This window comes from Melozone crissalis, unplaced genomic scaffold, assembly GCF_028551555.1.
Source record: "Melozone crissalis strain CALT ecotype California unplaced genomic scaffold, PUWL_Pcris_2 ptg000045l_1, whole genome shotgun sequence".
Taxonomy (NCBI): domain Eukaryota; kingdom Metazoa; phylum Chordata; class Aves; order Passeriformes; family Passerellidae; genus Melozone; species Melozone crissalis.
The window spans coordinates 11,255,880-11,270,851 of NW_026535823.1; the positions used below are offsets into that span (position 1 = coordinate 11,255,880).

At 38.1% G+C, this 14,972-nt stretch overlaps 1 protein-coding gene across 2 annotated transcripts in view; it reads right to left on the reverse strand.

Moving 5' to 3' along the window:
• Positions 1–14,972, reverse strand: part of DENND1B (DENN domain containing 1B) — a 147,360-nt gene that overhangs the window by 100,728 nt on the left and 31,660 nt on the right. For both annotated transcript variants that reach the window (XM_054285843.1, XM_054285842.1), the window contains exon 3: positions 7,568–7,611. In XM_054285843.1, coding sequence (XP_054141818.1) covers positions 7,568–7,611 — 44 coding nt within the window. The remainder of the gene's footprint in view (positions 1–7,567; positions 7,612–14,972) is intronic.

The window sequence follows — 14,972 nt, forward strand, 5'->3', positions numbered from 1 at the left end:
AGCCAGGCAGCACAAGCAGCTACAGCCAAGAAGATTTTCAGTTCCTTCACTTTGATCAGAAGAAGGAAACTGCCTATGTGTTTCTCAGGGGAGACACTCATAAATCTAAACTAGCATTCACAACACTTACTGAAAAATTAGCAGAAATCATGTTCCTACAGCAGAACTTCTCTATCAATTGAAAGAAGTCTTCCCTCTTCCAAAACTTAGTCTAAAACTCAAGAATGGGTGCAGTGAGTGTTCATTGGCCCAGTAAATTTTCTCTAATTGTCATTAGTGCCTAGTGAAGGCTAAAGGGCAGAAATGAGCATGCACTGTACCCTCAGAGACAGATGATTTCTCATATGCAGATCTTTCATTACCAACTGTACATTAATTAATGACTGCACACAGAAACAGACACACAAAACCCATAAACTCAACATCTCTGCTTAGGGGGGAAAACAGGTAGAGTCTACCAGCCAGGTAGTTCACAACAAACTTAGACCTTGAAAACTTATACAGAAGGAACGAGCACCAGAAATAGTTACATTTTGATGGATTAACTTATTTCCTTTGCTGATCACCTGCCAGGAACTGCTTCACCTTCCCTTATTCCTGGTCCAAGGTCCCAAACCAAGTAGCCTGAATCCTTCCAGCTGCAGCCCACTAATCACCCTTGCATTGCTGCTCCTGTTCCTGACTTTAGTCCCATCGAGTCTTGTTCTTTGCCTGGTTCCTTGATTTCATCACACATGGATTATGCACTTGGATCCCAAACCATTTCCTAATATATGCAATATGTAAAAGAGTATTTTATTTAACAAAATAACAACAAATTATTTGAAGTGACACTTGAAATACCTGTAGCAGTAACAGTGAACCAAAGTACCTCAAAAGCTCTCTGAGTTCTGCAGAAAACTATCATCAGGAAAGGCAGAAGAGCCAAGAACCAAACACAGGGTTCAGGAATATTACATCCAGTACTTAATACAGAAAGGACAGGATGTTCCTAAAAGTGCAGCAGAGTAAGCCTGAGACACAAAACTAACGCTGCCAGTAAGAGAGGCAACAAACTGAAGACTGAAATGGAATGAGGGTATTAAGGAAGCAGAGGAGAAAGTATAAGGTATCCCAGAATAAGGAATTAGTGGATATTCCACTGGAATATTCTAAGGGCAGCTGAGGTCAATCAACAACAACACCACACATGAAAATTTGGCAGTCTTTCTAGGAGATGTTCCAAATGATTGTCATCACTACTTCAGCCATCAGTTAATTTTTTCTTCTTTGGTTTGGCACATGACCATAGGCTGGAATCTGATTTGGCTTTGAAATAATCCAAATCAGTAACAATTATTTTCAATAGGCTGATAGAGAATATCTGAAGGACAGTCAAATATTAATTCTATACTTATTTGAGCAAACAGAGAAAAAACTACTTCTACAAAATGTAGTCCCCCAATATCACAGCTGTATGATTTAAAAAATGGCTAACATATGCAGACAGTCTATTAAAATGCACATAATTTATTTGACTCAAAATGAAAACATATCTAACAAGTAATTCCATTCATCTGGCCCTTTTTCACCCAGCCTTAAGATATACAAATGTGTGCCTTTTCACCAGAACACAGCAGCTGGGAATGAAAAGAAAAGCATTCAAATGATCATTTTCACATCATATTCCATCGTCTTTTCACCAGCTTCTCCCCAGTCTTTCTTTGAGTCCCATTCTGTTACAAGAGAGCTGCTTTTTAGATCAATTCATATTTCCATAATCCACACTGCTGTTTCTCTCTCTCCTCCCCAGGGTGGACTAACCCCTGCATCCAGAACTATGGCTTACAACTGTCATTAAGGCCTGTAACAATAACAAGATAACAAAAGAGCTGGTAGAGATGAGGTTAGCCAGTACCATATGCTGATCAAGTTCAACATTTTTAACTTAAAAGCTCTATAAAACAAAACTCCCACAATTCTGAGAACAAGTATACTTTATGTTGCCACCTGTCCTCAAAATTTCAAGGAAATACCAAGTTTTTGATATTGCCCTTTTATAATTTTTAAAATTTAAAAAATAAAAGTCTCAAGGATTTATTCTGTCTCTGTTGGGATGAATTAAAAGAAAAAGTTGAGAAAGCATCTTGGAATATTCACATCTTGAATGATGTAAGGGTCTTGGTGATTCTGGGTGTTCCCAGCATGTCTTCGTGGGCAGTTGTTCCACAGAATATTTATCAGAACTGAACAGATCTTTTCTGTTCACACAGTGCACTTAGCAACTATAAATACACCTCTGAATGTTTTCCTGCTGATCATCCATCAGCCGGGATTTGCATAGGCAAAAAGCATTGCTGCCTTACACACACAGTATTTTTCAATAAAAACAGTGTCTTCCAAATGCAAAGTGTCAGAAAAATCACTTTATCTTAACCAGATAAACCTTATCTTAAGCAGATAAAGCTCCTTTGCAATGTACAAAATTGACTCATTGCCATCATCTCAGCAGGGCTAACTGCTTTCCACAAAGATTCAAGTTTGAAAATATCCCTTAACTAAATATAATGTGCAACATTTAGACAAAAACATCACTGAAAATTACTAATCTCATTAGATTCTTCCTTTCTCATACCAACGCACCCAAATATCAATCATACTTATTAATAAACGAACAACAAAATCACCAAACCCTTTTTAAGATTTCCTGATAAAAACAACCCCACAAAGCAAGCCCCTATCTAGTTAGCATAAACAGTTTTAAACATGTATTTAATGCCTTATCAGAATACAAGAACAAAGGCATCTCATGCAGAAGCCTGGTGAGATGCATCCCCTAGCAGCACGCCTGCAGCCTTGGAGGGAGTGTAAACAGCCTCATACCTCCTGGGCTCCTGCTGCTCTCTTACAGAGCACAGAGGAACACAACATCTCACTGCTGGCTTCCACACATTCGTTGGACCCAGAGAACAGATGTTAGCTTGCTTCTGGAGAATAGTCAAAAAAACCAAAAATAAATAGCCAACTTGCGCTATTATTTAAATCTTAAAAAAAATACATAATCTTTTTCATGGTGACCTCATTTATGTATTTGCTGCCACAATCCATTCAATTAAATATTCCACCCTGAAAGAAACTGAGCCTTTTGTCTCCAATCAGATGCTCATTTAAGCCAGGCTTACCTTTCAGTAGTTAAAACAAACATTGAAAGTCAAGTATGTGATTGGTGATATGCTGTGGGAAGACCAACACACTGGCACTTCTGAGGATTTATCCTTTAAACAACAGCATACGCACCTGTACATCTTTATGTATACAAATATTTTCACACAAAGCGGGTAAATTTACATGTACAGTATCAGACTTTATTTTGGGTCACTGCAGGATACAAAGCTCACAATTCAGTGGTGACATCTGCATAATGTGATACAGTAAAACTAAAACCCAGATGTTACGTAAAATATGAGATAGTAACATAAAGAGCATTACCCTAACTTCAGAGAAAACAGCAGAGATTTCTCATGTGGGATGCCATATCCCTTACTCATCTGCAGGGTTTGGGTGACATGGGAAAGCAGATTTAGACTGCTTGTCTTCAAAAGCAAGAGGAGATAGGATGAAATCTGCAACACAACCAACAGTCTAACACAGAGTCTGAATTCCTTCTTAACCCACATCTTCAGTTAATAACCCCTTGTCATATTTAGTACTAAAGTGGCTTCTGTTAAGACCATCTCCAGAATTTGGCTATTTGTGTCATCTTCCTAGCGAGATGGTTTTCAGCAGCAGAGAAGTTGCAGGCTGAAATCAGAAAATATTATGTAATTAGAGGGACAAAGAATGAGAACTATTCAATGGACACCACACACTACAGGTAGAAATCACTTTAGATCAATAGGTGGTCAGATTAAAAAGCTACTGAATTCTTACACAGCTAAAAATAATGCCCCACACACCTGTAATTACTAAATTAATAAGAAATGTTTGACCTCACATGCCCCAAAGCCAACATAGAAGGCAGTGCCACCTCTTGCCCAGGCACCACCTGCTGCTGGTGCTGTCAGCACTGTGCTCTCCTCCTTCCTTGCGCCAACACCACTCTTTTCCCAGCAATGTTTCAACTCACGGAAGCTGGTGGGAGTGTCAGTGTTTTTATTTGCTGAACAGACACGAACAGAGCCACAGTGCAGACATCTGGACACTGTGACATCAGTAGGGCTTTGCTGCTGACTGCACTGCCACGAGCTGACAAGCCAGCGCCAGGAGATTGCAGCTCTGCTGGGCGACATCAACTTCTGCAGAAATGTGTTTTCTTCTTCAACAGCCAGCAAGTACTTCAGTTTGGAAGCCAAGGTGTTGTTTTCATTTGGGCTGCTTTTCTAAAGCCCTTAAAATACTTTCTCCTTAAAAACAAGTCAATTATATATTTTTTCTTCAGCCTTTGATTTAAAAATGAGCTTGTAAGGCCGAAATTAAACTCTAGTTTCACCTGTCTGAATAAACAAAATAGAAATTTCAAGATTAAAAATATACTGATCTTTTATAATGGGAAATTTTGCATGAAGGGGCTATTTGAACATACTACAAGACAGTGCCTCTAGGAATATACATTCAAAATTCATTTTAAAGAAAAAAGATATCCCATTAAATGGCTACAGCTCATTCTTTATCCAAATTTGAGCACTGGAGGATAACCACAGAAGACCTATATATGCTCAAATCAGAAATCTTCACTTTTTTTTTCTGCGGTGCCGAGATGATTCACAACTTTTTCCACATTGTCAAACTCATTTTTATAGCACCAATGCCAGTACAACAGTAACTTGTAACTCTAAGATGTCTCAAACAGATTAGTTCTTCTGGCTCTTAAAGCACTTTTTAATAAATACTTCCTTTGAAATGGTAGTGTGGCTCTTTGTTCTTTGAATTCTAACCAGCATGAGTTCATTTTTTCATTGACATTTTGAGAGTTACTAAAAATGGAACTACACTGACCTCAAAAAATAAAATAAAATTAAAAAAAAAAGGCAAAAACACTTTCTGAAACACTCCTGGCAAAGATAAGTGTTTTCATTTCATGCCTGGAAGCATTACTTTTATTCCTTCCCTACTCTGTTTTTCTCTTTTCCTTCTTATTCTGGCATCTGAGGAGTTACCAGAGAGAAAATAAGTGGTTTCCCTGCAGTCAGGGCAGATAAGGAAATCAACAATGAATCCTGCAAATTCTTTTGTGGTACCAAAACCACACCTTAATATTTCCTTTACTTGACAGACTGTAAGTAATTATGACAAATCCCTGGTCTTGTCTTCCTCCTGATCAACTCGAATTTCTACATCCCATCCACAACAGATCACACGTTTAACAAAACATGAGTTTGGAAAGACAATATTTAAGAAGAAATTGCACCAAAAGAATATTGACCAGCATCAAAGAAAATGGTAGGGCAGAAGAAAAACAGAAGATTTGAGAAGAGCAAGCACTGGGAAGTTCAGGCATACTTAGAGGAGAAATGTGAGAAAGAGGAAGAAAATGTCAAAATGGCTTAGACAAGTTTTCTTGCATTATGAAAGCAACAAAAAGGTGACATGATAAACTGTAGAAAAATTCAGGAAGAGAGGAAAATATTTTGCCCACTGTTATCACATCACTGTGCAAACAGACAGCCCTTCAATTTTAGGAAAGATGATTCTTTGGGATACATCCAAAAACTAACTCACACATTTTACATTTAAAATAGAAATGACTGAAAAACAGAACAGAGAATATTCTTCTTCTTTTCTTTCTTTTTTTTTTCCTTTAACATTCTCCCCACAAACTTTCATGGAAATTAGCCCTGATAGTTTTAGTGGGGTTTTGATTTTTACAGAAATTAAATCTGGTGGATACTCAGATCTCCAATCCTAACCTACCCAATTCAACATGCACACACTCATGCAGAGAAGGCTTCTCCTGATTTCACTTCATGACTTGGCTCAGGGGTTTGCTTCAGAAGCTGCTGTATATTCTGTTTAAATCCAGCGGTTCTAATAGGAAAATTTCCCTTGCAAGGAGGATTAAAATACCCTTTTTTCCAGGAACACAAGCAATTTACTTGAAATGCCAAAGACCCTACACAACTGAGACACAGTGTGCAGGCACAGGTTTTTCAGAGCCCAAGGCAGAGTGCTGCCTGAGGCCTCTGGTGTTTATAGATTAGGTATGTCTACTGCATCTTTGTAGGATTCCCCTCTATCTTCAGTGGGCTTCATCTTCTAATCATTTTTCTACACCAGCTGTTCTTTGAATAACCTTCGACTTCCTGAATAAGCTCCCATTTTTCTTCATACATAATTTCTTTTTTTTTAAGATCAAGTCTTTCTTAGGGAAAAAGAACAAAACAAACTAGAAAAAAAGAATTTAAATGACAATGAAGACGATCATGCTGCAGCCAGGATAATTATCAAAACTTGCTGAATGCCTAGCTGAGAACATATAACAACACACTTTGCTCCACTTTGCTCATTTGTCACTGTTTTACAGGCTGCACATTTCTGACTGATGCTATTCCCTAACCACACATCCTACTTTCTATGTTTGTATATTTATTCCTTTCATCATGAATCACTTTATAGCTGTCTTGATAGAATCTTGTACTATTGATTAAAAAAAAAATGAACAATTTATCAACACCTGCTGTACAACAAGACTTCCAGATCATCCACTGTGGTGATATAACCAATGAAGAATATGTTTGCCTCAATATTAGTATAAAAACAAGAGGCAAAGAAGCCATTGGGACAGAGATATTTATTATTTTTTGTTGCTTTATGAATTTTCTTTTATGAAAATAAAAATATTTCCATGCAAGAAACTCTTGCAGAAGTTGCTGAAATAATAAAATTTAGTAATTTCATTAGATTTTAATATTAATAACTTTCATAACATAGTCATGGGGCAACAAACCCAACATACTAATTAATAGTTTGCTGTCATTACAAACAGTGAAATAATCCATCAGTCCTGCATGTATAAACTTTCCTTTGAGGATTAATTATAGATAGAACATAGGATTCTCACGCTTTCAGAATCAGTAACTTTAGATCAGTCTCTTATAAGGGACTGAGAATTTTTTTTTCCCCAAGCAAAAAACTCTGGTATCTCTAAAATATTATTAAATAACTACCTAAAATCTTGCATTGAAAAGGATTAAAGGAATAGAATGCACATGTTAAGAGGACATACATGGGTAGCTCTTCAATTTTTTTGATCTGGTGTTTTTTTTATAACATCAATGTTCAGCGAAGTTTTATTGATAATTTTTCCCACATTTTCAATCCCAAAACAGATAAAAAACCAACATGCCCAACAGGACCACCTGGTAAAATACTCTATATCAAAATTAAGGTGATACAGAGAATTAGCACGACATTCCACACTCTACAACTGCTATTGAGTATTCCTGTCACAGAGGCAATCTAATCACCAAGCCACCAGTTGGGTGAAGGCTTCCACCCTGTTATCATTAGCATCTGCCTCTCCACAGCTGAATAGAAGAGCTTTTTTATTATTATTCTAACATAAAAAAAAGTTCAGTCTCATGTTTCCAACCTGGTCTCCAAAGTCCTCCGGGAACTTCCACAGTACCACTGGATCTGTAAATAATTGACAGACAGCATTAATCAGAGGCAAAGGAACAGAGTATTACAGTCAGAGTACATTAATATTAAAGAGAGGGTCAGCTTAGCGTCAAGCTTTGCGGCAAGTGCAAAAACATATCTAAAAACTAAGGAAGATACTGGATTATTAAAAGACTTATTTCATATTTATGAAAGTGCATGTTTATTGTTTTACATATGGCAGCAGGTTATAATGTACAGAACTCTTTTAATATTCAATTCTTTATTCCTGAAATACCTCATTCTTTAAGCATATTTAATTTTCTCTTTTTAATTCAATTAAGAAATAAAGAGATAGAAAACCTATTTTCATCCCAGGAAAAAAGAACAGAAAATTATAAGATGGGAAAAAAAGGCCTTTATGAAAGTACAGAAAAACATCCTTTGTGGTTTTAAAAATAGTTCCAATGTAATCAGCACGCTCAAGGAAGAGTTTAGACAAGCTAGCATGGTTCAGTATTTTCTGCTCAGACCCATTTAAAACCAGCATTTCAGTACCTCGAAGTTTTCATTAACCACTTGTACACTGCTAATTATAAAAATAATCAGTTATTTAAGCTACATATTAGTCTGAACTTAATATTGTTTTGAAAGCCTCTGTCACAAGGATTGGAACCATAACCTTTCAACAAAAACACAAACCATGAGCTTCACCCTGCCTCCCCCCTAAGCAGTTAACCTCCTTTGACACAAACCCTTCCCGAGGTGCTACTGTTACACGGCCACAAACACCCAGGAAGCCTCACAGGCTTCTAAACAACACGTTAGCAGCGATGTTTGTCCACCTGCTCAAAGTGAAATTATCCACCTTCCTGCCAGGGAGACCCAGGGCAGTGCCAGAGCTGGACCAGGGGCAGAGCTCTCCAATTCCTACTTGTGTCCCAGCTGCACCACTGACCACGCGGCCAGCAGCAGCTCAGGGTGCCCGAGGGCAGGAAAACAAAAGACAAACAACAGTGAGTGCCAGGACACCGCCTGATGGGAGCTGCCACCTCTTGTCTGTCCCAGGAGCTGCTGGATCCCTGTCCTCCAAGGAGCCAGTGTCTGGGAAACTCTTCAGATTTCCACTGCAGGCTCTAATACCATCACTGTGCGGTAGCTCAGAAACGTCCTTCTCATTGCTAGGTTTGACATCAGAACCACAGGGTTTTCCACTCTTGGCAAAGTACAGAGGTTTCTACTCTTCTTCAGGCCCCATAGATGTTTGCTGGTGCAAACTGGAGGTTTAATAAGAAGGGAAATGTCACTGCTGGTGGCGTCATTCCCAGCTTCTGATCTCAAATCCCGCTGTTCAGCATGGAGGTGTCGCACGTGTACATTTGCTGCTGGCCCAGCCACCAGGAGCTGGAGACCCAAGTCAGTATTCCTCCTTCACCCCTGGCCAGATCTTAAGTCCACAGTAGAACATTTCAAATGTGTTACAAAATTGAACTTGTTAATCAACTCAATGCAATTTAATCCTAATTTGTATCCAATCCAAATCTAAGTGAGACTTTCAATAAAAATGGAGGCATTTGACTCTACTTATTGGACAAGCTTGTTTTTTCTCCTAAGAACATCCAGAAGGGTTCTACTGTTATTATTTAATAAAATATTGTATTTTGCACAATGAATCTTCCTCCATTACTACGGGGAGCAAGACCTTTTGAAGGCAGATACAAAACAAGACATAAGATACTAAGTTTATAAGAATTTGAGAGCAAATAAATACTTATTACAAAGACTGTTTTGTCCTGATCTATTTTGTGCATATTTAAATTGCAAACAAATCTCTATAATGATCAGGTGCAAGAGCAGTTTGACTATCCTGTAAAGGAACTGTTGCTTTTATTCCAAATTAGTATCATGAAAAGGAAAGCAGCTACATTATCAACAATGATCCCTGATAAATCCAAAATCCAAAGAGGAGCAAGTACAGTAACATATCAAATACTCGATGTTAAATAACTTATAAATTACTTGCTCAAAAGCACTAAAAACTTGCAGAATCCAAAAAATACTTTCACAGAGCTTGTAAATCTAATGCCATATGTCCACAAACATTTCAGGCATCAATTTCTCTTTGAAAGAGCAATCCCCCTGCACTCCCACTCCCAGGTACTTGTTGGTGAAGCTGTAGCACTGTGTCTCCTGCTGGTGCAGACTGTCACAGCTACAGATGAGGGAACTGACAGAGATCAACCCAACTGCCTGAAACTTTCCAGGGCAACATTAACTAGATCAGTTCCCCAAAACCATTTGGTTTGCACCAGAAAAAAAGGAAGAAAAACTGGGGAATAGGGACTTGTGGTGAGAAAAAAGCAGGCCTGCTTCATGCGGCAGCACTCCAACATCAAGCATTTGCTCCAGCTCGTGCAATACAAGCTGGTTACCAGCTGCCTCTAGTTCCGTTTCTTATCACCCATTTCTTGTTCACAACTTCCCAAGCTTGCAGTACCATTTATAGTTGCCTCTATTGCAAAACCCAGCCCATGGCCTGCGAGGAGGTGAGGGGACCGCTCTGTGGCGAGGCCAGGCTGCCGGAGCATCGCCAGCCAGGAGCTCAGCAGCATCGCCTCCTCCCAGCAGCCAAGCCAGGCCGATGATTCAGGCAGATGTGAAGTACAGTTACATGAGAAACATTCAGTATAGTGAATGCTTTAGTAACAGTAACAAAATCACGGAGGTTTCTGAAACCTGACAGAAATGTAATTTCTTTTGTTCACTCTCCTTAGTGCAAATGTAACTGCCAGGCTTCAAAATAGGAAGCAGATCGCAATAGCAAAACCTCCAGGCGTTATTTTAAAAGGTCACAGTCATGAGCAAAGTACAATCTCAGAATTAAGCAAAACTTTGGGCTCGGGGTCAAAACATGGGTAAAATTTACACATCAATGAGGTGCCAACAGAGCTAACAGCATTTCACAGGGCCACCCTTTATCTACAGACAAGACCAACAGCTACAGTAAGTTCTTTTGGTGCCCTGATATCACAACAGACAAAAAACCCTAAAACTTGAATTTAGTGTCCTGCTCATCTTGTCGTCTTCACTTCATTCTAAGACTCTCTCATACTACTCCAGCCTCACTTGAAATGGTAAAAACAAATCTAAAGTAAATTCCAGTTCACTCAACTATAGGTATAACAACATTTACTTTCCTATCATGAAAGGATATTTATATCATGAGAGGATAATTAAATTCATGTGATGTAAACAGGAAGAACAATGCTTTTAATACTCCTTCATGAAAACAAAAAAGAGCCAACATTAAAACAAATTCCTAATTCAATCCAAGACAAACATTCAGTGCTACACTCAGCAAAAATTACACGCCTTCAAGACTTGTCCCACTGCTTTGAGCTGGGTTTTGCAGCTGTTATTACTGGCTTTTAACTGGTTATTTTAGTAGGTACTTGCCATACATTTATTAAGTAAGAAAATCTGATGTGACTTGTGCTTCAAAAAGGAAAGTTACTATATTCTTTTTATGCCTTTACTCTCTGAAACCAAACCCTAACACCTATAAAAAGCCTCAGGATTTTATGATAATTATCCAAGTCTGAGATTGGAGGTTTTTTCAAAAGATTATGTTGGTTTCTGCTTTTGGAGCTAGGCTCAGGAAGCATCTGACACATCTTTGGGACAACTTCTCAAAAGGGCTGCAGAGGAAGAAACAAAAGGGTACTGATTCAGAAATAAAAAGAGAAAGTATAATCCAATTCTGCAACTGCATGCACGGTATCCTCAGGTTTACAAAGACTGAATTTTCTTTTCCCTGAGGATTACTTTTCAGATACTCAGTCTGATCTGGCAATGTTAGGTCAATTTTATGCTGATTTTACGGGCGAGAGGATGAGAACCGCTCAGAAATAGCTGTTGTTGTAGTCAGCTGAGGAACTACTGAGTTTCTCCTCATTCACTTTTTCTAACAGACTTTTCAGGACAAATGGTTCGCATCAATTCTAAGTAAATGTAGTAGTAAAAGGAAATTGTCAAGTGCACACATAAAATAGTTTGTGTGGTGCATGTATAAATGTATATATACTGTTGCATGTGTAAATGGATATTTTCATGTAAAACATCACTTTTTCTATGCCTACCACATCCAGGACATAAATCTCAGCACCTGCCAGTGACACTTGAAAATTCCTTTGCTAAATATCCTATAGCATTGGAAAGGGCATCTCCCTTGGTACTAGCCAGATGAGAGACAATCATGGAAAGGTTTGCTGAGGTACCAAAAGAGTGCAGTATAATTACAAAGAGAAAAGCAAGTCACATGCAATGCTTAAAAAAATTATATTCAAGATGTAATCTAGAACTGCTCCAGAAGATAAATGCAGGCAACTATGACACCCACAAAGACAAAAGAAAAACATATGCAGATCCTCAAGGTAATTTCTCTCCAAAAATCTATTCCTGTAGAGACAAGGTCATAAAGCATGTCATCTGTATTTTCAGGAAAACAACTTCTAACACAGTTTAACTTCTGTAACAAATTGAAGAAAATACAAAGGTACTATTTCTCATGACAGAGTGGACTAGAGAAGAAGTACATTCTAAACTATGAAAAAAAAAAAAAAGAATGCTTTCTGGCTTGTAATTTTCCCCAAAACTGACAAGTTAAATACACTCTAAAAATACTCTTCAAAATCATCAAGCTTGCAGATTATAAATGCCACACAAAAATACAATAGGATAAGGTAATTAGCACACATTCAATTCGGTAATGGAACAGAAATTACAAACACATGCTGAGAAACATCATCTTGGGAAATTCTCTTGGATAGCAAGAGAATATTTCAGACAGGAAAACACAGCTAAGGTAAAATGAAACAGATTAATTAAGGAGTCCAGTATTCTGGAGAGAGGAGGAATCTTCATCCCTGTTGGTTGTACTGAGCAGAATAAAGACTGCCAGAGTTGGTCATGCTTGGGACAGAGGAATGGACTGGATATCTGCTCAGTATTCCTCCAGTTATATTTTCTCTGATGCTGTACAGATTTTCATTGGAAAAAAGCTGTCAGAGCAGAAAAGAAGAAGAGACTGGGGCCAGGAGTTAAGGGGGTGGGAAAGAAATAAAATGAGGAAAAGGAAGGTAGCAAAGCAAAACTTACTGCAGACTGTTCCTCTTTCTTGTCTGGAAAAAACAAATGCCACATTTTTTTGTCCACATTATGTGAACATGAGAAAGATAATTTCAGACTTATTAATTACAATCATTTTCTCAGGGAACAGCTTGATAAACACACATTTAGACACTAAGTAGAATGGACTTTGTTAGACTAAGTAGTTTTCAGCAATAAAAAATTAGTTCTTTAAGTATATGATACTGCTATTGTTCAAAAACAAAGGTCTCTTACATACCTAAAATAATTTTCCAGAAACACTCAGCATTAATTCTAGTGATTCTAGCTTTTGTATCGATATAGAATTTAATACTCAACCAAATCACTACAACAGTGATTCAGAAACAAAATAAGAGATGAACTATAATGTGCAACCCAAGGATTTTTACAGATGAAGTCATCTGATGAAAAAAGCAGCATTCACATAAAACAGTAACTTCTTGCAAAAAAAGATTTCTGTATAACATATTAAAATTCGCCTGTTCACAATTTCATACATGAAGTGCCACAAATGGAGTAGAATGGGAGGCCCTGCTGCCAGAAGGGACAGTGGTCTTCAGCTCCCTGGTTTGGGGATCAAAGTGGAGCACCAGCCAGGAGCAGGAGGAAGAGCAGGATGCCATGGAAAAGGGGAGAAGAAGGGAGTTACAGTATTTTCCAAGCATCAGTAACCAAAAGAAAGAGCAAGAGAAAAATACATCGAAGCAATTTGATTTTAAAAAGCTAAAACTAAGGAACAGCTACTAACCTCTCCAGCACCTAAAACCTGTCAGATTAAAGATAATATGCAAATGAAGGTGCCACTACAGAAAATACCTTAAAGTACACTTTTATACAAATCATGAAGCAAAAGAAAATGTATTTACAAAGCTGTATCAAATCTTAACCATCCAGCACCATCAACTCTTTTACTCACACTTTACTCACAAGTGAGACTTCCTTAACTGCCTCCACAATTTCAAACAGTTCCTACTTCAGCAAACAAACAAGACAAAAATGTCAACATCATTGACAGCATCAGTTACAGAAAAATATCAACAAGTTGCAGTAATTATATTTGCCAGCCTTTCCTGCTGTATAGAAATGCACTGAGATTCTTCGGGGTCTCTAGATGGGATTTGCCTTTCAAAATAAGCCACAGCACGGCCACAGCACAGCAACCCAGTCTCTCCTGTCCCTTCTCCCTCATCCACACCAGTGGCCTCTGCCTTGTCTTCAACTGATTGCCTCATTTTGAAAAACTATTTAGTCATCGAAGGTACCCATCTCACACTGGCATCAAAAGTGATATCTGGACATATCAAAAGTGATATTTTGACATTTTTCCTTCCAACTTCTCTCATAGAAAGTAAAGTGCGAATTAAATGACAACGGAGTCAACAAACATGCTAAATACTGACCTTTGGGAAATGGAAAATAAAATTTTACTAGCCTCAGTTACAATCACTGTACCTGTTATCTGTATGTCTTTGGGACTGCACATTTGCCAATCAGAAATGTGATTTTTTTTTTATCAGGTTCAGAAACATAATTAAAAAGACCTTACTGGCAAGACAAAAACCATCTTCCTTCCATGAGGAATCTACTCCTAAGGAACTGTTTTAAACTGCATTAATAATACCTGCAACTGAAGTAATTTCTGTAGGACGTATGCTTGAAAAATGCTCCCAGTCACAAGTAGCACAAATTACTCACGGACTTATCAGTTGGCTCAGAATTTAATTACAGCTTCCTATAAACACATAATACTTAGCAAATTATTTCAAGATCCCAGTGCTCACACCATGTTTGTGGAAATCTAGAATTTTGTTTCTAATACACATGGAAAAAAAAGGTGCAATCCACATCTACAAGAGTCACTCAGCTCTTAATACAAACCACACACACACAGAGACCACAATGTTCTCTACTCTCTACGAAAACCACTCACATTTGAGGTCAGTGGGTCCAGCTCAGTCAGCCCCATCCCATCACTGTAACTCCACAGCTTGGAAGTGCTGGCCACTGCTGCCCCACTGAGGCATTAACAGCTCACCATCCAGACTGAAGTGTGACAATCTGACATTTCTACAGCACATTGCAAAGCCACACACAGGATTTGCAGATCGTACAGTTTATCACAGAATTATTTTCAAATATTTCGACTTGTAAACTTATGTGACAAAGGTTGCTCAAGATTTTCAGAAAGGTGAGAACAATGTGCAAATACTGACCTCCCAACTAATCAC